We start from the raw sequence: 22,245 nt of genomic DNA on the forward strand, positions 1-22,245 counted from the left end.
CTCCATAAACCTAGAAATATTATCATTACATGTACCAAGTACTGTAATTTTGATTCATGGTGAAATATTTCATGCTGTACTTTTGAAGGTTAGGAGCAGTGTAGCATTTTGCATGTGATATGAAACAAATCACAAAATATCAAGTTTTCAGCCAATGACTGAAGAACCACCATCGTCCAACTAAATAACCACTATAGAGGAGGAAAATGCACATTATCATTTTCATAATGTGACATGACTGAATGTTGATATGATTTTTCTACACATTTTTACAACACACTAAGTATATATTGCCACAGCAGCTACAGATTATTTTAAGTAAGGAAGTACATTTTATTGGTCCCTGTAAGTAAATTTGTCCTCCGCACTGATCTCACCCTAACTATTGAGGAGCAGTGGGCAACCACCATGTAGCACCCAGAGACCAGCTCCAGTTCTGAGCCAGTGCCTCAGTCAGAAACAATGGTATGAGCATCTGAAATATCCCAAGACACACATCTTTAGCTGTGGGAGGAAACCCATACAAAGACAGGGAAAACATTCAAACTTCACTCAAAGAGAACCCAAATCCCCAAATTCTTTCTTATGAGGTGACATCGCTAACCATTGCACCACACTGCCGCCAAATTGGTTTGAATTTGGCTTCCCACTCAGACCTAATACTTTACATTGTATAACCAACTGTTTGAGCTATGAACAATTTCTGCAGCCCAATCGCCTGTTCATAATAATATTGGTTTATTGCTGTAGGTTCATAATTTTTTAACTTTTAGAGCTTGTGAGGTTTATGTTTAATGTATGGTTTAATTCAGCATAGGATAATCAACACATGAAATGCACTGTAACATCCTAGTGTTACTGACAATGAAAATGTAAAATGTTAAAAAAATTCTATATTACCAACATTTGTTTTTCACAGGACGTTACTGTCCAGAAAGCTGTAATTGTAATCAGCTTCCCTTTCAGAAAAGTTTTGAAATTATGAAATACAATCAGTTATTTAGAAACACATTTTGGAACACTTTTTTGTTCATTGTGTTTCTAATTTTGCTAATTCACATTTTTAACTAATTGTTCTGGTCCCACAAAAATAGGTTATTCTCAGTCTTAAACTATTTTGACTTTAATGGTGATCCTCAACAAACTTGCATTCACCCTTCTTTGACCCTGTTAGTAATGTTCCAGGATAAAATGAACTCCAGTGGAGCAAAGCAGTCCGACATCTTGCATGTAACTGGCAGCTCATCTGCTTTTGGTTTAATGTGTGTTACTTTGTAAAAAAAATCCCTGGCTTAATAAACAATGATTAAGTAAGTTTGGTTTCACTGTTCAAACTCATTCCTGCAGACAAAGTCATATGCCCTAGCAGCTGTTCAAGAGACACAGTTAGGAATACTAACTTTGGAAAGAGGGCACAAAACAGTGCTTGTATTCAATGACTGCTTTTTGACCGAGGAACTGTTCATTAGAGCAAAGATACACTCATTCCTGGAACTTTACAGGGACCTTCAGATCAGACTTAATCTGCCATGGAGAGTGAATTGTGTTTGGTATCTTAGCAACAATAAGAGTAGAAATGTAGCCTTTACTAATGTTCAGCCCCTGAGGGGCCTTCACACATATACACTACATTGGTACAGAGATTAATTATGTAATCAAATTAAACAATTTAAAACATGAACATAGAAAGGATAGAATGTTTTTAAACTGTGTTTGTCTTATCCATTACATTTGGAACAACATTGCTTTTACTGTTTCTTGACATTAGATAATCCAACAAGGTGATAAACTAACATAACCAATTGATAGAAAGAGTGGAAATGGAATTTCTCCTGGGGGGGATTTTTGGCCAAAACATAACAGCACAGTCACTTAAAACATTTTATGTACAATATGTGTATGGTACTAATGAACAGCTGAAAGGTGACTGGTTAATTCAATGGATATAATCTCCATCTGTCACTTTTTTGCAAAGTATAAAAAAGATTGCAGAAGTTTTAAAATGACCTGAAAAAGAATTAATGTCCTAAAAAGACAACATGAAAACACTTCAAACAGGCAGTCAAAAAACAAACAAACAAACAAAGAAAAACTATAATTTCAAAATGCCTTAAGAAAACTTTTCCTTTTTTGTATTGTATTTACATTAATGATGATAATAATCAGCCTGTAACACTTTGTCATATGTGAGGTTCTACTGAAGCTCACTGAAGGATCAAAGCCCACTGTTTGGCCAGTTGCTGGAGCAGCTACACTGCCACAGTGGTAGTGGTAGCAGGTGGTGTTGTTGCACCATCGGGTGTAACCTTAGCCAGACGGTGCTCTTTGTTTTGGGTACAGCTACGTCCACAGAGCTGACAGGAGGCGCAGCAGGAGTTACAGCACGGCAGGAAGCGACAAACGCTCACCCTCCACAAGAACCAGCCTGGTGACCAACAGCACCAGCACAGTAACACAACTCCGGCCACTAAGCCCAGTATGATGTACAAGGCCAGCAGGGACACGGACGGCGGAGAGTCTGAAAGATCGCCAGACACGAAATTACAATAAAGCATGACCAAGGGCGATATTAAGGGCAGGGTAGCAGAGATTATGAAATTAAGACAGGATCATAGAGAGCACCAGGCCTGGCCACCTTTTTGTGGTACATGTTCTGAGGGACATAGAACACAAAAACCAAAATGTATGTCCTATGTCTCTCAGAGCATACACAACACACTACATCATTTATGTGTGACATTATGCAACACTTATTCAAGGGCCATCTTATAACTAATTATCTCACAATATTAAGAGTATCATGCATGCTGAATTAAGAGGTAAATTGCTTTTGTGTGAAATAAAAAATTTAATTTGAAACAAAAGGGCAATGTGTAGAAACTGTCAGATTACAAACTTTTGAGAGGAATTATAGTAGTGTTATTTAAGCACCTGTAGATTTGTCCCTGACAAAGAGGTAATTTAGGTTTAACAACCACATTTTATGGGGTACTTAGAGGGTAATATTCTCAAGTGGCCCTCACTTCCAGCTGATTTATTGCCCCTGTGTGCTCCCCGGTTTGTTTTTATGCCTCTCACTGCTGAAATAATCACATTACAACTTAAGTGTGGCACATAATAGAAACAAGTAACTTTAAAACTTACACCAATGTCATTCGCTACCACTGCTGAATCATGACCTGAATAAAGTTGACACTTGAAATTTATGTGACCTCCTGGATAATCCGCTATCAAAATTTCTGTATGACACAAACTTTTAATGTACCGCCACTTTTTGGGCTCTATCCAGTAAAAAGAGAAATTTTACAATCCATAAAATTTTAATCACATTCTTTTTTTATTCTTTGGAGAGTTCACCAAAGCCAGTCTTAAATTTTATATTTCAGATAAGTAGCCGTGATCAGGCATAAAACAACTCTGTTACTGTAAACACACTTGCTCGGTTAGGGACTGACCTGACACAGAATCTGGGTTTGAGATAGCATTGGGTGTTCCACAGCTGTTACGGGTAAACACTGATGCAGTGGGCAGATTAATAGGCACTGGCGGGCTAATGTGGGGCTGGATGGTCTGAACAGTAGACAACTGACCTACAAGACAGAGCAAAGAAAAGGCAGTGAAGATTCAGAGGGAGCATCCATCAAAAAAGGCATCTGCTATGTTATGACTTCAATATCAACCAAGTGAGGACAAAAAACCCCCCTCCTGTCTATTTTGAGTTGAAAAAGACTGGTTTCATTATGGAGAATGTAATGGGAGAGTAACTGAAAATTATACGGATATGTTCTGCACAGATTCTGTACAGATTGTATTGATAATATTTTGCATGTACCTTTGGTCAGTATTGTTAGGTATTGCTGTTTTTAATGTTGTATGATTGCAGAAGAAGAAAATAACTAACCAGTGCACCCTGGGTAGTCTGCCAGGTCACTTCCATCACCACAGTTGTCAATGTTCTTATCATCATCACACACAAGGCTCATGGGAATGCACTTTCCGTTCCGACAGCTGAAGTACGGCTCTGTGCTGCATGCCGACTGGTTAAATCCTGAATTGTCAAGACATGCAAAGTAACTCAGTTAAGAGCTGCTGCAGGAAAAATCAATTTTGTGCCTTCACAGAAAAGTTATAGCATAAAGGCATCGCGATGTGCCTCTAGATACAATTAGTATTGCGACTAACATTACCCAGCCTGAAAGATGTGAAGTCCCCGACAAAGTCAACCCTTGGTTGTGTCCCCCTGGTCACCAAACGAAGGGTCAGATAGTTCCCAGTCGATAGGACCGGGCGGGGAGGGCTTTTTCCACAGAGTGGTGGGCCTATGGGGGGTGATGTTTTATCTCGCCCATCATAAAACTGGATGTATGAGCCTGCGTGACAAGGGTCCGCTGCTCCATCCCCAGGAGTGGGCTCCATACGAACGTCCGGACGGGCTGGGCCCATCATAGCTGGACCCCTGGGGGACTCTGGGAAAAGGGGAGCAGGGCTGAGTGGTGATACTCTCAGCAGGCTGTAGACTAGGAAGAAACGAAAGTGGAACTGCACCTTGTCGCGTGGCGTGGCAGCTTGCATAGTGAGGTGACAGTCAGTTCCCATAGTTACAAAATAGTACTTCCTGGACTCCTGGTGAGAGTTGACGATCATTCCATCCCCCCGAATGGTCTGGCCACAGAAGTCAACAACATTCACTGTCGGAGCAAGAGAAGAAGAGATGGGAAAAAGAAAAGTTTCACATGTACACAGATTAATACCTCCCATTCCTGTTATTTTACCAAACAATCCGATCAACTCCCTTAGTGGGATAATATCCAATCCTTTTAAAGTATTCTATAAAATTTTAATCACGGTAGAAATGACATAGAATCGTTTATTTAGAGTGATAGAAAGTCGGAGCTGGCTCCTCATCCCCCATCTAGGCCGGGAACCAAATAATAGGAAGATTTACAACTGCACCCTGGTTTATTAGCTTTGTTGCCATAGGCAACTAGCGGACCCTTCAGACGTGACAGCCAAGAATTTCTAAAGAAACTCTCTATGGGTGGGAAACTACCAATACCTCACAATATTCCGTAACCACGTTCTTCAACAAAGTTTTCTTAAAATTGTACAACAGCTGAACACTGAGCTCCCACTAAATGTTTTTATTGGTCAAATTAAACAATGAAGACATTGAAGCGATTCTAAGTTCTCACTGTAATTGGGTCAGAGTGAAACATAACTACGACGGAAGCCAATTCTGAATGCGCCGACAGTATTAGTACAGTAAAAATGTCTCTTACAGGGGCATTTAGGGATAGCTCTTCAATGCTTTGATGTTGACTGAGCACATATTCATCACTGAAAAGAATAACCTTTAAGAGAGCATGAATCTACAGATTTTTTCTCTCTCACTTGCTTTTTAAAAAGTCTTTACTTTTGAAAAAAGTAGATTAGAAAATAATAAAAAGAAAACATGAATTCCTCTATTAACTGTATAGCTACAGTCAACAATCACAGACTTACTGTGAATTTCTTTTTCTCTCTTTCCCCCAAAGTATAACTATTGGCTATTACAGCCAAAGAGATTTCATTCAAGGATGTGGGTTTAATTTAAGTGCTGTTTGTTCTGGGTTTATGAGAAATTCATGAGTCACAAATAAATTTGGAATAGCAATTTTTACATGCATCAATCTTTGAAATATTTGTAGACCAAGTATTTGTAGACCAAGAATGAAATCGCTTTAATTTACCAAATCAAAACAAGTGACTGCTGATAGCTTAGGTCTGCAAAGAATTATGAAAATAAAAGGTTTACGAGTTAAAACAGAAGTCTAGAACATGTATACATCAGTTCTCCCACATTAAGGTACAATTCCCCTATGTATAATATGATCTGCGATACCTGCTCTATTATAATAGAATCTATGATAGCTGCTCTATAATTAAATGGACTAACTAACTAACTAATATTAATATGGTTATATACAATTCTACATTATGTATGACTTCTTCTGCTGAACGCAGGAAAGCTGACACTTTAATCAATACTAGTTACACATAAGTAAATATATAATTTATTGTAATGCCTGGCCAATGAAATTTGTAAATTTGGGACATTCAGTCTCAAAGTAAACGTGTGATTAACCTGTACTTAGTGATTAACATATTATATTATCGTACTGAAAGCACTGTTTCAAAGGCAGTAATTTCCTCTGGTTCAATCGGAAATAAAACTGGTAATTGAAGCTGTAGGTCTGTGAATGGATCTGTAAACTGTGGTCTCGTGAGATATATGGATGTGTAAACTGTTCTCTCCAATGTAGTGTATGAATTTAAGTACCACTCTCAGGTCATCTATCAATTCAGTTTAACCGTCTCAGCAACTTTTTGAGATTTAATTCAATGTCTCTCGTGGACCGCGCATCTGATGATAAAACCATTTGGTGATCACACAGGTACATGTTCCAGACAAACTAGGACGTCAAGCAACAAAAATAATGCCCCTGTAATATATAACATACACAAGCGAGACCGCCCCGCGAGAGTAATTGCAACAAGTGGCAAACTGATGAATCAAAAGTTAAATAAATCACAGGAATTGATCGTCCATCTCCATACCTGTCTCCATGGCGTCCGTTTGGAGCGTCATTAAGTTGAGTAGCACGAACCATTTCGACAGGCGCTGGACAGATGTTTTGCTTCTCAGTTTGACCATTTTCGAAGTGTCCTGACTCTTGTGTGCAGTGAAGACCTCTTGATAGTACGTCTCCACAATCGAGAGTCTTTAGGTTAGTCGCATTTGTATCGATGTAATCATAAAACCATGCCTAAGACATAATGTAAACATTTCTTGAATATACAGTTGGGAGTTTTAGCGGTCCTTGCAGAAAAAGGGGGCTTTCCCCACTACGCTCTAGTAATTTCCCAAGCTGTTTCCAAAGCCTTGTGGTGACTCGTTCTTCATCATCGTGGCTTTTGTGCTTTTTAAACCCCTTTGTCACATCTCTGCGTCTAAGCTATTTCCATGACAACAGCCCCAGAGTAGCGGATCTAAAGAAGGAGGCCTTGCCCCCTAAAACAACCCCCTTTCAGCCCCCAAAGCAGTCCTTTAAAGTGAATCAGAAAGTGTTCACCATCTGTCACACAGGTCTTGATTAAACTTGTCTCCTTAGTTTGACCTTGACTGGCAAAAAAGAGAGACTCTCTTTGAAGAACTGTAAGAAAATCAAATAGGTTTGAGTTCTGACACACAATCACTTTTGAACAACTGATAATCAACTGTAAACATGCACAATAAAACTTTTAACATAGAAATTCATGTCATATCCAGTGCACTATTATATCCTTATGAACTACTTGTGACTTGTAAACCAGTCAGTGAGACCTCTTAAGTCAAGTTCAAAGGTGAAGTTAAATAGCCCATAAAATAGTTCAGTTAAACTCTACAGACCAGAGGCCTTAATTATCACTGTGTATCTTGGGATCTTTTGTTAACAAAAAAAAGCCACTAAAAAGACAAAGAAGGTAAGAGCAGGAAGTTACTTTTATGTTTCAGACTATTTTTGACCTATGGTGAGATATTAAAGTTTGCCATTTCTACCAGTGATGTTACAGATTCAAAGCATTGTTGCAAAATAAAAACCTGCAAGAGTTGGTAGCACAGACAAGGGTAAAATGGACCAAGGTCTTTAAGGTTCTCTTATGTGAAGTCTGAATAACAGTCCACAAATTGGGCCAAAAGTTATATGTAGCTGATTTGTTGGAATGTTCAAGTCTTAATTCATCTTGTGACTGAATCTCCCATCTGGCTGATATGACAGAGGACTATGGCAAATTTACTTAATTTGAAGCACTATAATGTTCTTAGACTCAGGTTTAGTGGTAGGTTTCTGGGAATAATATTAATTTTCATGATTTGGAACTTAGAGATACAAAGTACATGAAGGTCAAATTTACAGCATGTGTTTGACTCAGTCCTCTGGCATCCTACATTTTAATCTCAGAGGCTGGGAAGTCGTCGCCAGATATCTCATATTCACTTTCTCACTACCATAGAATAACCAAGATTTACCAATGGAAGGCATACAAATGACAGAAAAAAGTATGGAAACAATTAATGGAAACACGTATTGAGGGGAAGATTTTGATACAGCTGGTACATTTACATTTATATTTACATTTACCTTTATTTGGCACATGCTTATTTCCAGAGTGACTTACACAGTGAATACATACAAGAGCAACATAACGATACTTTTCATTCTAAAAGAAAAGGAAGGGAGAGAAAAGGAAAAAAACCCCTCATTTTGAATTTTTAACAGGCAAAGAATATTCCTAACTGCACCTAAGAAATCCATGGGACTTCTTGACTTCATGCACTGGTAATTCTCAAATTTAATGTAATACATTTACACTTGAGATACAATTTTTTTTTTTATCAATTTTTGGTCTACTAATCAAGTTAAAACGAATGAAAATAATATCAGAGCAAACACAGAGGAATTCAATACTCAAAACATTTGTAGACATTTTTAAATGCTGTCTACTGCAGTAAACAAACCAATCACAGACACATGCGTGTCGCAACCGAGCAGAGAATGGACCGCTCGGTGACGTACGTCAGATGCAGCGATACGTCATGCGTAAGTATATACGCCTTTAACAAGTTTGAAACTGAGGGAGGAAAATATTTATTTAAAACTGACGCGAGCGCGTTAAATCCAAATACACCCTGATTAAAATGTGAAAAAAATCTCGTTATCAATTCGGTTGTGTTATCAGAAGAGTGTGATATATTCATATTTGGTTCGAGTGCACATTTTTTAAAGTGATATACCTTGTCAGATAGCTAGCGTAAGTTAGCATCATATCCTACGTAGGTTAGTTAGCAGTACCTTAGCAGTTTAGCTAATTTGCGAGTTAGCTTGTCATTCAAAAACAATCGAATGGCTTCAGCCACCTAGGTGGCTATGCTAATTTAGCAGCTAACATTGTAAAGCATCAACGCTGTGTGCTATTTATTTGGGAGGTAAGTTTCAGTTGAAATTACCTCAGCTACACTCTAGGTTGCAATAATACACAGGTTACATGCAATACGCAGTAATGTTTCTACACTAGGGTAGGTCCTTGGCTATGTCTGGAATGTCTCATTATCCAAACTAGGGCGAACACAAAACTAGTTGACTGTAGTTAGTTTTTTGAGGAATTGCGTTTGTTTCCAACCATTGCAGTTTAACCTGCTACGCTAGGCACGATTGACCTGAGACGCTAGGCCTATGCATCCTCGACCTTGCTGCACAGTTAAAAGTCCGGAATTGGTTTCATTTTTCTTTGTAGGATGGCTCCTCGCTTGCAGCTCGAAAAAGCCGCTTGGCGATGGGTAGAGACAGTTAAACCAGAGGAAATCCGACGAGAACATATTGAACTAGCATACCGAATCGCAGTACCGGCTTGCAAGAGAGGAACATGCAGGTAAATTATTGATGGTGAGATTGTTTTTTTATTTGCTGCTCTTAGGGTAAGTTACTCAAAAATCCTGTCCTCTGCAAACTTCTGCTGGTATTGATGTTACTCGTTTATCAGTTTTTACGTTTTGTATTAGGTCAAGCTCTCAGGCTGCGTTTCGTTTCAGAGAAACCCACGGATGCTCTTCTTGTCAGATTTGTGTCTACGACACTGTTTTTTTTTTTTTTTTTTTTTACATGCTCATGTGACATTTTTATTTTTAGCTAAACTCTGACATTTTTGCACAGTCATAAGGCCTACCGAAACTGAAGTGTTGTATGAGTGTTTAAGATACGTTTTTCCTACAGAAGTAAAGAAAATGAAACACAGTCAAATTATACCCATTTTACACAGGAGGAACTGTAAAGGGAACCCCAATTGCCTGGTTGGTATTGGAGAGCATGTATGGCTTGGAGAAATTGATGAGAATACCTTCCACAATATTGATGACCCAAACTCAGAGCGACGAGACAAGGTATCCTCATGCACAATTATATCAACCTGTTAAATCATAGATTCTTCCCCATAAAATGAAGGTTTCTCCTATGATTTCTCCTACTGTTTTAAAAGGTAGATGACATTTATTTAGGGGTCAATGTAATCGTGTTGTGAGAGATTATATTTATAACTTACTTGTGGAGGACTGCTACTTTCCATGGTGCAATCTGGTAGATTTTTTTTTAAAGAAAGTATTAATCATCTGTTTGCACATGACAGAAAATTAATTGTTTGCGTCTCTTTTGCAGAACACATTTGTGGGCCTTACAAATTTAGGTGCCACATGTTATGTAAACACTTTCCTGCAGGTGTGGTTCCACAACCTGGAGCTTCGTAGAACCTTATACCTGTGTCAGAACTCTAGAGCAGAAGGACACAACATGGACTCAGGTCAGAATGCTACCATCCAACCTCTGTGTGTGCTTAACTCTTTACAGCCAATTCAGTTTTAAAAAAAAATAGACATTGTACAACTTCACATGGATGTTCCTCTGGATGCAATATGTTTATGTGATGGTTACTATGCACATTTGGTTTGAATGCATTTAAATGCTACTCTTACCTTAACTTTGAACATTGCATTCACTTTGTAAGGGTCTCAACAATGTACGTCTTCTTTGAAACCCGACTTGCAGACTATGAGCCAAGAACGATATGTGAACACCTACAGTACCTGTTTGCGCTGCTGCAGAACAGCAATCGAAGGTACATCGACCCCTCGGGCCTCGTTAAGGCTCTGGGACTGGATACGGGACAACAGCAGGTATCAGAATGACCATATATGGCTAAAGAGAATTTTAAAACGGTTTTAAGTGAGACCACTCACCAACCATTTTATTTTTCCCGTTGCTTTTAGGATGCTCAGGAGTTTTCCAAGCTCTTCCTCTCACTTCTTGAAGACACCCTTTCCAAGCAAAAAAACCCAAATCTTCAAAATGTCATCCAGCAGCAGTTCTGTGGGCAGTTCTCATATGTTACTATGTAAGAACCTCAAAAAAGAAAAAGGGGGGGGGGGGGGGGGGGGGGGGGGGAAGAAAACAGTAAAATAAGGTCAAATGCAGATATGCTCTCCAAAAGAAATATGGGTTTTTATAACATAAATAAATATTGTATAATGTTGACCATCTTGAGTAACTAGGGCAGAAAAACTGGTTGTTCTTTTGTAAGAAAGAATTTGGAATGTGCAGGTTTGTTAGGGCAAGGTCTTTGTCACGTCTTTATTGGTGAGTTTTATAAAGTCAAATGTCTGAGTTTTTTGTGCTTTGATATGAGCACTGGTGCCAGGCAGAAGCAGAGCGGGATTTTTTATTGACGACTTATTTTAATGAGAGAGGCATTTGTGAGTTTAACAGCAATTCCAAAATGACATTTATTTTTAAGAGATTTCACTTTGTCAGGTGAAAAGTGGGCAGAAGAATTTTCCCCCTGGGCTTCTAGAATATTGACCTAATTAATCTGTATTTACTGTTGATATACAGTGGAATTTTTTTCTCTCTTTCATGAGACAGATGTAACCAATGTGGTCGTTCATCTGCTCACCCATCGCGATTCTATGAGCTTGAGCTCAACATTCAAGGACATAAGAGCCTTACAGAGTGCATCACAGAGTTCTTGAAGGTAACCTGTCTCTTCATTTTCAAGAACGCCACAATTCACCAGTAACAAAAAAAAAAAAAAAAAGTCTGTTTCTAAGCTAATGATGTGAGTACTCTGTATTTTGTTTCCTCTCACCAGGAGGAGAAACTAGATGGAGATAATCGCTACTTTTGTGAAAGCTGTCAGAGCAAACAGAGCGCCACACGGCGGATCAAACTACACAGCCTCCCACGAACACTCAACCTTCAGCTTATGCGATTTGTCTTTGACAGGTTAACATCTCTTCTCTCATTAATAATGCACTGTAGTTCGGAAGTCTGTCACAGAGCAGACATGTTTACTAAAATGCAAATAGACAGAATGTCATTTTTTTGCAGTAACTTTCTTCATGTGTTATGTCACTTGCATTTCATGAAATTTGCAGAATAATTTGCTGAAGCTTTCTTTTCGTGTGTTGGTATGAATTATTTGGCTGGGACAGTGATAGTGCAGGGCATGATCAGTGAAATATGACGATACTTAGCGTCTTAGCGTTTTAGTGTAACATGAAATTTATAGTTGTAGTATTATTACTGATATGAATTTTAAGTGGTTCTTAATGCTTCCTCTTCTTTGCAGACAAACTGGTCACAAAAAGAAGTTGAACACTTTCATTAGTTTCCCTGAACTTCTTGACATGGGTCCATTTTTGGAGGGAAATGGTAATTTCTCCCATGTTACATCTGTACTTTTTACAGACACAACAGTACTTTGTATGCAGACTGTGTATTTTACTATAAGATGTGTATTTTGCTATAAGAACGTGGCCATACACAGTGACACAGACCTTAAGTGTGAAAGTGATGCTACCATAGACATATGGTAACATGCCTTGATAATTAACGCTAGCGTTTGTTTCCAGGGGACAATTGCGTTTATGAGCTGAGCGCCGTACTTATACACCGGGGTATTAGCGCCTACTCTGGCCACTATATTGCACACGTAAGAGACGCCCGCACCAGTGACTGGTACAAATTTAATGACGAGGAGATCGAAAAGATGGAGGGCAAGAAACTACAACTGGGCGTTGAGGAAGACATAGGTATAGAATGTCTCTCGTTCTGTCCCGTCACATAACCATTCAGTCCTGTTGTCATTAAGCTCATTATGTGTCTTGCTAAAATCTTGTGTATCTTGTGCATTTTGCTAGAGAGGTAGAAGAAATACATTTTAACTGAATATGCACATTTTGGCACATGAATGCATTTGATATAGAATCATTTTTATTTCTACTGATATTGACATTTGGCGTTAGGATCCAGTCCTGTCGTCACATTCTCGCATTCTTCATTCTTCATTCTTCTTGAGTATTTACTGGTGTCACATGCTTGCCTTTTTTATATTTTGCCAGCTGAAACTGTTAAATCCCAGACTCGGAAACCTAAGTGTAGCAAAGGCTACCACTGTTCCAGAAACGCCTATATGCTGGTATATAAGCGCCAGGTAGAGGAGGGCACTCAGACAGAAACAAATGTTGAGATACCAGGTAAGGTTGCCTCAGGGGTACTGCCTTTAATTAGAGCACTTGGAAGTTCACAATTTCACCTTTGAATGAAATGTTAGATTAGTTCATTTTCTATTGTGGTGAAAAAATATTCTTGATGCTATTGAAAGCATCTAATGGTACTTGAACAGAGTAAACTGTAAAACAAAATTTGCGATATGCTCTCATCTTCAGAAACAATTCGCCGTTTAGAAGCAGTTTTAACTCTTTTACACAATACGGCTGTTGTTACAATGGCGGTCAAACTGACTGTGGCTGCGATGTTATCAGTTTCTGCCTGTTTTTTTTTTTTGTCTGAAGCTTTTCTGCAGAGACTGGTGGACAGGGACAATAAGAAGTTTGAAGAATGGTGTACAGAGATGGCAGACATGAGGAAACAGAGTGTAGACAAAGGCAAAGCCAAACACGAGGAGGTGAAGGAGCTCTACGAATTGTTACCTGCAGAAGACGGTCGGTAAAAACAATCTCATACCGCAATTTCACAAAAATGAGCTTCTTGAACAGCGCTATGTTTCCTTAAACGCACGTTGAAATGTAGTGTCATGTGACAGTAACGTTAAGTCTCCCGATTCACGTGTTGTCCAAGTCGCTGTTTTTAAAAATCTAGTCAGAATCGAATGCCATGTAATCATTTTTCGTATAACTGGCGCAGAACCGTTTAAGAATTCAGATGTTCTTTAAGGCTTAAACTTGTGTATAAAGGTGGGTTCCTTTTTTTTGTGTGTGTTTTAGGCTATCCTTACGAGTTCATGCCTTTGGATTGGCTGAAAAAGTGGTTGGACGACTCCACCGCCATCAAAGAGATTGACAACACTCCTTTTCTGTGTTCCCACGGCAAACTACATCCAGACAAAATCGGCGAAGCTAAACGGATATCCCACAAGGCCGCCGAACTTCTCTTCAGCCGTTACGGAGGAGGCCCCAGACTAGACCGTAAGGACTCCCTTGCTCCTCCATTCGTTGTTGTGAATGAGTTCAAAAGGGAGGCCGTATTAAGCTAACAAGGGGTTTGTTTTCTTCAAAACCTCTACCCTTAAAACAGGGGTTTTGGGTTTTAATTTTGATCACCTGTCTGGAACATAGGACTGTATGAATGAATTCCTTTATGTATGTTTCAGAGAGGAAAATGAAGCAGTGCAGCATGACAGATGGTTTATCTTGAAAGGAAGACTACAGTCCCCTCAGACTTAAATCACTAACCCACCATGCATTCCTTCCCCTTAAGTTATTTCGTAAAAAAAGACTTGGAAGTGAATCTGGAAGGAGTGTACACATTCTGTTGAAGTGCTTCCCGCGCTGTACGTTAAAATATATTGCAGATGACAATTTTTTTTTTTTTTTTTTTTAAATGTGCACCTTCATAAAGCATTAGTGGTAGTATAAAACATGACATCTGTGTCTCTTGGCCATGGGGTTTTCAGAATCCTCTCTCTGCAGAGATTGTGTTACTCAGCGATGCAGGGTGTTGCGACTGAAAAACCAGCTCAATGAAGACTACAAAGAAGTGTCCAACCTCGCCAAACTCCCGCCGAAAAGGTACGGCGCGCGATCGGTGAAGGGACGTCTTTTTTGGGAACGTGTGCGACCATGGTATACCTTTCTGATCGCTGCGATGGATGTGTGTTTTTTTTTTTTGAAGTGAGCAGGGATTCTGGATCGGAAAGGCCTCCCTGAGGAGGTGGAGACAGCTGGCGCTGGAACAGCTGGAGGAGGATGAGGAGGAGACGAAACACACCACCAACAAAACCAACGGAGAAAAAAACAGCAGCACGGAGTCGACAGGTAGATTGGCGTACCGATGAGTCTCTATGACAATTAGTTACGCTCATAAGACCTCATCTGTGTTTGCAAAATGTTTTTCGTTGACTGAAAGCTGGGGGGGGGTTTTATGTTGCAAAGAAGGTTTTGTTCAGCAAACTTGGCTTGATGTTGTTAGACTGCATTGGATGTGTGGTTGTTGACCACGAGTTGTGTGTGTGTGTGTGAAATAGATGATGGAAAAGAGGAGAAGGATGAAGGAGAGGAGGAGGAGATGAAGACTTTCAATGAAGACATTCTGTGCTATCACGGTGGGTTCTCCTTCTGTCTTGGCTGCCATACAATTTAAAAAAAATGACTTTTATTTATTTTTTTTTAGTGCAACTACAGCTTACTGGTTACCTTCCTTTCTCTCTCTTAGGAGGTTTGAGTATACTGGAGAGTGAAAGGAGGCTGGTCTCAGTGGAGGTGTGGAACAAACTGAAAGTTTACTTCCCTAAGGCGCCTGAATTCACCCAGCAACAGGAGCCATGTCAACAGTGCTTGGTAACGAGGAGCAGTTCAATAGAAACGTTGCTTTCAGCAAACTTTACTCTGTATCTTCATATATACATACATTTCTCTGTATGTTTCTATATGACAGTTACGGTTAGTCCATAGCAGTAGTGCCAATGTGTCTTTCCCCATTTTAACAGAGTTCAGTCACAGAGAGCAATGTTCAGGAACCTGCTGTTCCGTTATGATCTTTGATTTGAACCGTTATTGCTCTAGAAATTGGTAGATGTTTGTTGTCAGGGGATTTTGTCAGTTCTCTAAAGCTTGGTCGTGAGCTCTCAGTAAACTAAACAGTGATGGAGAGACCATGAATGCTGTTGTATGTGTAATCCACATTAGAGACTGGACAGGGAAGGCAAAGAGAATGAGGCACTGAACAGGATGATGGCCACTGAGCAGAAGAGCTCCCTACTCAACCTTTTCCAGGAGAAGAACCGGCCTACCCTCCAAAAATGGCCACAGGTACACCCCCCCCCCCCCCCCCCCCCTTCTTTCAGTTAAAGGTCAGATTACTAAAGATCAGATACACACATAAATGACCAGATATCTACATTTTTATTCCATGTACATATATTCCTTATGTATGTTTGTTTCCTAGGACACGGATGTTCTGTATATTGTCCCACTGTTTTTTGTGGATGAATGGAGAAAATTTATCAGGTGATGGAAAAAGATTATTTTTATTATTAACAAACCATTCAAAGAATGATTGGATGATGTCAGAAGAGCCTCATATGCCGGTGATGAATAACAGTAGTGTTGACCTCTGATCTTACAGGAGACCTGCTAAGACGAACCCTGTGTCCAGCGTGGGGAACAGCATTCTCCTTTGCCCCCATGGAGGCTTTATGTTCACCTATGACTCTATGGTCAATGGTGACGCCCAGCAGTGAGCATCCCTCTCAATCTTTCCCAGTCTCTTCACCCAAAGACGACGTCGTCTGTGACCGTGTCCGTTAAGAACCGCAGCTTCACTCTTACCGTTACACACCCAAAGACGACGTCGTCTGTAACCGTGTCCGTTAAGAACCGCAGCTTCACCCTTACCGTTACACACCCAAAGACGACGTCGTCTGTAACCGTGTCCGATAAGAACCGCAGCTTCACTCTTACCGTTACACACCCAAAGACGACGTCGTCTGTAACCGTGTCTGATAAGAACCGCAGCTTCACTCTTACCGTTACACACCCAAAGACACCGTCATCTGTAACCGTGTCCGATAAGAACCGCAGCTTCACTCTTACCGTTACACACCCAAAGACGGCGTCGTCTGTAACTGTGTCCGATAAGAACTGCAGCTTCACTCTTACCGTTACACACCCAAAGACGATGTCGTCTGTGACCGTGTCCGATAAGAACCGCAGCTTCACTCTTACCGTTACACACCCAAAGGCGCCGTCGTCTGTAACCGTGTCCGTTAAGAACCGCAGCTTCACTCTTACCGTTACACACCCAAAGACGACCTCGTCTGTGACCGTGTCCGTTAAGAACCGCAGCTTCACTCTTACCGTTACACACCCAAAGACGACGACGTCTGTAACCGTGTCCGATAAGAACCGCAGCTTCACTCTTACCGTTACACACCCAAAGACGACGTCGTCTGTAACCGTGTCCGATAAGAACCGCAGCTTCACTCTTACCGTTACACACCCAAAGACGGTGTCGTCTGTAACCGTGTCCGATAAGAACCGCAGCTTCACTCTTACCGTTACACACCCAAAGACGATGTCGTCTGTGACCGTGTCCGATAAGAACCGCAGCTTCACTCTTACCGTTACACACCCAAAGACGACGTCGTCTGTAACCGTGTCCGATAAGAACCGCAGCTTCACTCTTACCGTTACACACCCAAAGACGCCGTCGTCTGTAACCGTGTCCGTTAAGAACCGCAGCTTCACTCTTACCGTTACACACCCAAAGACGACCTCGTCTGTGACCGTGTCCGATAAGAACCGCAGCTTCACTCTTACCGTTACACACCCAAAGACGACATCGTCTGTAACCGTGTCTGATAAGAACCGCAGCTTCACTCTTACCGTTACACACCCAAAGACGACGTCGTCTGTAACCGTGTCCGATAAGAACCGCAGCTTCACTCTTACCGTTACACACCCAAAGACGACGTCGTCTGTAACCGTGTCCGATAAGAACCGCAGCTTCACTCTTACCGTTACACACCCAAAGACGACGTCGTCTGTAACCGTGTCCGATAAGAACCGCAGCTTCACTCTTACCGTTACACACCCAAAGACGACGTCGTCTGTAACCGTGTCTGATAAGAACCGCAGCTTCACTCTTACCGTTACACACCCAAAGACACCGTCATCTGTAACCGTGTCCGATAAGAACCGCAGCTTCACTCTTACCGTTACACACCCAAAGACGACCTCGTCTGTAACCGTGTCCGATAAGAACTTCTGTTATACGCCCTTAAGACATTGTATTCATTTCTAGGTCAAAGTACAATGCCTAGATCCACTGTGCATTTGCTTTACTATGTTAATTGTATTATCACTCCAGTGCACTGGTAAATGGGAATATTTACATTTGAATTGGAGCTAAGGTCGCTTGTAGTTTTTTGTATGTCTGAGTCTGTCTTTTTCTGTGTCTATATTTTCTTTGCACAGTATAGCTCTTCTCTGGCCAAGTGAATGGGAGGTGATTAGCAGACTGTTTCTAGTGGACCAGTCAATCTCAATATGTAGGATTTATGACAAATCACGAGACAGCGTAGAGTATCAAACTCAACCAGGTAAACACCTGTTCTCCATCACAGTCTTTGTTTTCTTACAGCCAAATCGAGTGGTAATGCAGAGCTCACCTGTGCCAAGGGTCACTTGTTAAGTTCGTTTACAGTTAAAACGATCTGACTGAGGACTTTCATAGTTAATCGCACGGGGCTAATTGAAGTACAGTTTAAAACCAGTGGATAATTTCTGGTTTGAACTAGATGAAAATGTATTTGGGAGATTTGAATTACTGGGCCTGTCCTAACACTCTTGCTTGTTGCATCATGCTTTTTTTTTTTTCTTTTTGTCTTTCTCTTCTAAATGTTCCAGAGCTTGAGTAACATTGAATGTGTTGAACAACACCCAACAAAATTACAGAAGCGCTTTTTATAGAGACTTCACAGTGGGTTTCACATACCCACCCAGTTAAGATTAGCAGTCCAGAGTCACTGGGGCGTAGAAATCATTTAACTATGACAGATTTATATTGGTCCCAGGGCTTGTTTTACTTTGCCGTTTCTGAACACAAGTGAAAGCATGAGTTTAATTCAAGTTTCATGACATTTTAAAAACTTGCCAAAATGATGTTGTAATTGATTTTAATGTTCTGTACTTATTGTTGTCACTCAAACAGTACAGCTGATTTACTCCAGAACTTTACATGTAGATGTTCTGCACTCTGCATTTGCGATTATGGAGTTTTATTGAGGAAGCTGAACTTTATGGAGAAAGTGCTTGCAAACTCAGTTAACTATAATTTTCTACATATTGCTCTGAGCCTGTAAAGTGACGCTGTGTTGGCTGAGACTAAGAACATTGATTAAAGAGGGTGAGAGCAGGCTTATTTAACACTGTACATCTGACCATTGAAGAACAGGAGAGTGGAGAATGGCTCAGTTACGATTTTCTTCGTTTTTAGAGCTGTGTCGAGAATGTAGGGAGGGCTTCATATTCCAGCAGCAAAGAGACATGCGGGAATACGCACAGGCCACTGTGTATGTTCGCAAGGTCATCGACAACAAGAAGGTGAGCCTTTGTCTCCTTTGTCCTTAGCTCCAGAATAAAGGCAGCACCTATCCGTGCTGATGCAATAGTGTGTCTCACTGTCTCTCCTCAATCTGGGCAACCTTCACCGCAGATGATCAGGGAGGCTGCTCCTGAGCTCGGAGTCAGTGGATCAGAGGCAGAAGATGAACGAGAAGAACTGAAAATGGAAGGGGAGAAAGATCCAGATTTCAACCAGGTAGGATGGATGCTGCGTACAATGATAACCCTTTTTTTTTTTTTTTTTTTTAAACTAATCTTAATATCCTCAAGTGTTTGGTTTTCCCTCACTCAGTTCTCCTAAATGCAGTATCAGATAAGTAACAGACTGCTCTCTGGCTGTCCTTCCTCTTTGATTTTGCTGTGCAGACAGAGGATGGAGCCAAGCGGCAGAAGCTGAATGAAGGCAGTGTTGGCCTGGCCCTTCCCTCTGCACCAACAGCTACCCCTGCCAAGTCAGGCATCCGCAGGAGCACCCGGCACAGGAAGCTGCGCGGCGAGAAAGCGCTCATTGTCTCTGCCAATCAGACGCTCAAGGAGCTTAAGATACAGGTGATTGGCGTTTGATCGTTTTATGATTGACAACTGACAGTAAATGTTAGACATCATAGCAGCGCCTGTGTCTCTCTGCGTGGGTGTGTGTGCGGTCACTGGCATGTGAAGGTATGTCGTCTGATGACTCATTTTATTTTCACAGATCATGCATGCGTTCTCCGTTGCCCCTTTTGACCAAAACCTGTCTATAGATGGCCGTTGTCTAAATGATGATTCAGCTACGTTAGGAAGCCTGGGCGTTATTCCAGAAAGCATTATCTGTCTCAAGGTATAACCTCCACTCCATCAGATATCACTGGATTAAAGTAAAAAAAAATATATATATATATATATATATATATGTGTGTGTGTGTGTGTGTATTAAATATTCTGTTGAAATTTATTTCATAACATCTTCACACAGGCAGATGAGCCTATTGCAGATTATGCAGCAATGGATGATGTGTATCAGGGTAAGTTGGGTTGTTGTTGTTGTTGTTATTTTAATCTCATAGATTAGATGTTGAACTTTGTTAAAATTCTGGCTGAACCAACCCACCAAGACACCTCAGATTATAGCACTGTACTGACATGTCTGCACTAATTTGCATACTTTATACTGCATTGCTGCTTACACAAAACTGCCCACTGCCTGCACTGCCACTTTAAAATCACTGCTCCAGACACATACAAGGATCTCTGCTTACTTTTACATCCAGAGACATCTAAGACCGTGACCCAGGCACACAATATTCACAATGACTTACTTCTTTTCACATGCCCATTCATCCTCTTTTTTTTTACTTTACATTCATATTTTTATATTTCTATATCTTCTTTATATTTATATTTTATATTTACATTTTAATTCCTTCTATGTAGCTTGGTACTGCACACTGAACCCCGTTGTACACGTACAATGACAATAAAGGTATTCGTATTTGTAAGTCAGTCCAGTGCACTCCTGTATTCTGTATAGCCTTGATTGTCATTTGTGTTCATTTAGTGAATGTCTTTTTTTTTTTTATAGTTTGCATGCCTGAAGAAGGATTCAAAGGTAAGAATGCAATGGGACCTTCAAGTTCTCTATTCATGACTTTTACTGATATATTTTATATTCCTGACAGAGCACCTCTTCTTCATGTGGAAATCCTGATTTATAATTGTAATTGATACTATTTTACAGGCACTGGGCTGCTGGGACACTGAGAGATGCACTGAGGGATGTTGATTTATCGGAGCAAAGAGAAAGTGTGTCGTCTGAAGCGGTCACTTACAGATTTTTTTTTTATAATGTTCCATTTCCTTTAGAAGTGTCTGTCTTTGCTTTGAACATGTGTGCTGGCTTTTAATATTTAAAGACATTTATGCATCCTGTACATTTATGTGGTTTTTGTCTGACTGTGAAAAGATACGGGTTGAAATGTAGGATTTTTCAGTTGGAAATCCTATTGCTCTTTGGATGCCAAGCTTTCCTGAGAGAAGAGTCTAATTTTAGGTGCCCATCATATTAAGTGTGTTGGATGATAAATTTCTGTAAATTATCAGAGAAATTTTTCTTTCAACAGAAGTTTGTGGTCACTCTGCAGTATCATTCAGATATATTTAAGAATGCACAAACAACGTATATATTGGAAATGTAAATGTACGGTTGTCTAAGACAGGACCCCACCAAAAAAAACATGTAGTAAAGTGACATTTTGAGAGACATGGAAAATGTATAGAAGTTTTCAAAAAAAGAGAAAAGGATTAAAAAATCGCATAGTTTAGATATGCTGTGCAACTTGAAATTTGATGGCAACAGCAGTTGTGTTAGCGACTTCTTTTCTGTAAGTTCTTTCAAATGGGCAATAAAGTTCCTTTTTCTTTTTATGTGTTCTGGTTTTCAATAATTAAGCATTTTTAGATGTATAAGTCTGAGGGCCAAAGGAAACTACTAGAAATCCCAGTACTAAATTATCAGAAACCCTGATCTGTGTGCTCCCTAATAGTACAATTACAAATAAATCAATTGAATACATAAAAATAAAATGCAGTGCACAGCTTTCACTGTGACCTGCAGTCAAGTTTTCATTTTCACTAGATGTAAGAGGTACAGTGCAGAAACGGAATATTTTAGGATTTAATATGCAGATTTATTAACTGACTTTACTGAATGCGGAGTCACTCGACTGAAATGTAATAAATATGCAATTGTTTGCCGTTGCTTTTTCTTGGGCACTGTTCTTTTCCTTTTATTTTCATTTTGTTGGGCCCACTCTGTCATAGCAGGAAAATGCATTCCTTCACATCGATGTTACATCAAGGGTTCTTTTCAATATCCGCGAGTCCAATGTTCACATATTTGTGCCTATGTGCAGTGTTCGGCTGCATACCAATTCAATCTCTCGTTCCATATGCAGCGGGGTATGGAACGAAGCGCAGAGATCCGATACGACTGAGAAGGTTACTGGAATTTGTTAAACATTCGGTAATTCGCATGTTTGACATCACATGTGAACATA

The 22,245-nt window shown here is 40.2% G+C and overlaps 2 protein-coding genes across 3 annotated transcripts; one reads left to right on the top strand and one right to left on the bottom strand.

Annotated features, from left to right (window-relative positions):
- Positions 1–2,249: 2,249 nt before the first annotated feature.
- Positions 2,250–6,694, bottom strand: ldlrad2 (low density lipoprotein receptor class A domain containing 2). The gene is made up of 5 exons (XM_030778335.1): positions 6,598–6,694; positions 4,188–4,688; positions 3,902–4,048; positions 3,456–3,590; positions 2,250–2,518 (listed from the first exon to the last, which is right to left on the bottom strand). Exons 1-5 carry the CDS (start codon positions 6,692–6,694, stop codon positions 2,250–2,252), a joined length of 1,149 nt encoding a protein of 382 aa, XP_030634195.1.
- A 2,220-nt stretch (positions 6,695–8,914) lies between these two features.
- Positions 8,915–21,576, top strand: usp48 (ubiquitin specific peptidase 48). Of its 2 annotated transcripts, XM_030776516.1 has the most exons (28): positions 8,915–9,007; positions 9,316–9,450; positions 9,838–9,958; positions 10,230–10,371; positions 10,617–10,744; positions 10,838–10,962; positions 11,490–11,598; positions 11,716–11,849; positions 12,196–12,278; positions 12,479–12,658; positions 12,968–13,102; positions 13,421–13,570; positions 13,853–14,053; positions 14,542–14,656; positions 14,760–14,902; positions 15,112–15,189; positions 15,300–15,424; positions 15,773–15,895; positions 16,032–16,093; positions 16,212–16,322; positions 18,062–18,186; positions 19,083–19,189; positions 19,302–19,406; positions 19,577–19,759; positions 19,905–20,030; positions 20,166–20,214; positions 20,772–20,798; positions 20,928–21,576. In XM_030776516.1, the coding sequence occupies exons 2-28, from the start codon at positions 9,317–9,319 to the stop codon at positions 20,948–20,950; spliced, it is 3,144 nt and encodes a 1,047-aa protein (XP_030632376.1). In that variant the 5' UTR covers positions 8,915–9,007; position 9,316; the 3' UTR covers positions 20,951–21,576. The 2 variants fall into 2 exon arrangements, with proteins under 2 accessions (XP_030632376.1, XP_030632377.1); XM_030776517.1 differs by lacking the exons at positions 19,083–19,189; positions 19,302–19,406; positions 19,577–19,759; ... (2 more) ...; positions 20,772–20,798; positions 20,928–21,576 and having other exon boundaries at positions 18,067–18,180.
- The last annotated feature ends 669 nt before the right edge of the window (positions 21,577–22,245 follow it).

The sequence above is a fragment of the Chanos chanos genome, chromosome 6 (assembly GCF_902362185.1).
Source record: "Chanos chanos chromosome 6, fChaCha1.1, whole genome shotgun sequence".
Classification (NCBI taxonomy): domain Eukaryota; kingdom Metazoa; phylum Chordata; class Actinopteri; order Gonorynchiformes; family Chanidae; genus Chanos; species Chanos chanos.

What these genes read in the sequence shown, in the direction of transcription:
- ldlrad2 (XM_030778335.1), bottom strand. Translation starts at nt 6,694, where the DNA reads ATGGTCAAACTGAGAAGCAAAACATCTGTCCAGCGCCTGTCGAAATGG. An exon ending in AACGGACGCCATGGAGACAG is followed by an intron (nt 4,689 to 6,597) that starts GTATGGAGATGG and finishes TTGCTCCGACAG; the next exon opens with TGAATGTTGTTGACTTCTGT. An exon ending in AGACTACCCAGGGTGCACTG is followed by an intron (nt 3,591 to 3,901) that starts GTTAGTTATTTT and finishes TCTGTCTTGTAG; the next exon opens with GTCAGTTGTCTACTGTTCAG.
- usp48 (XM_030776516.1), top strand. Translation starts at nt 9,317, where the DNA reads ATGGCTCCTCGCTTGCAGCTCGAAAAAGCCGCTTGGCGATGGGTAGAG. An exon ending in ATGCGATTTGTCTTTGACAG is followed by an intron (nt 11,850 to 12,195) that starts GTTAACATCTCT and finishes TCTTCTTTGCAG; the next exon opens with ACAAACTGGTCACAAAAAGA. An exon ending in AACAAATGTTGAGATACCAG is followed by an intron (nt 13,103 to 13,420) that starts GTAAGGTTGCCT and finishes TTTTGTCTGAAG; the next exon opens with CTTTTCTGCAGAGACTGGTG.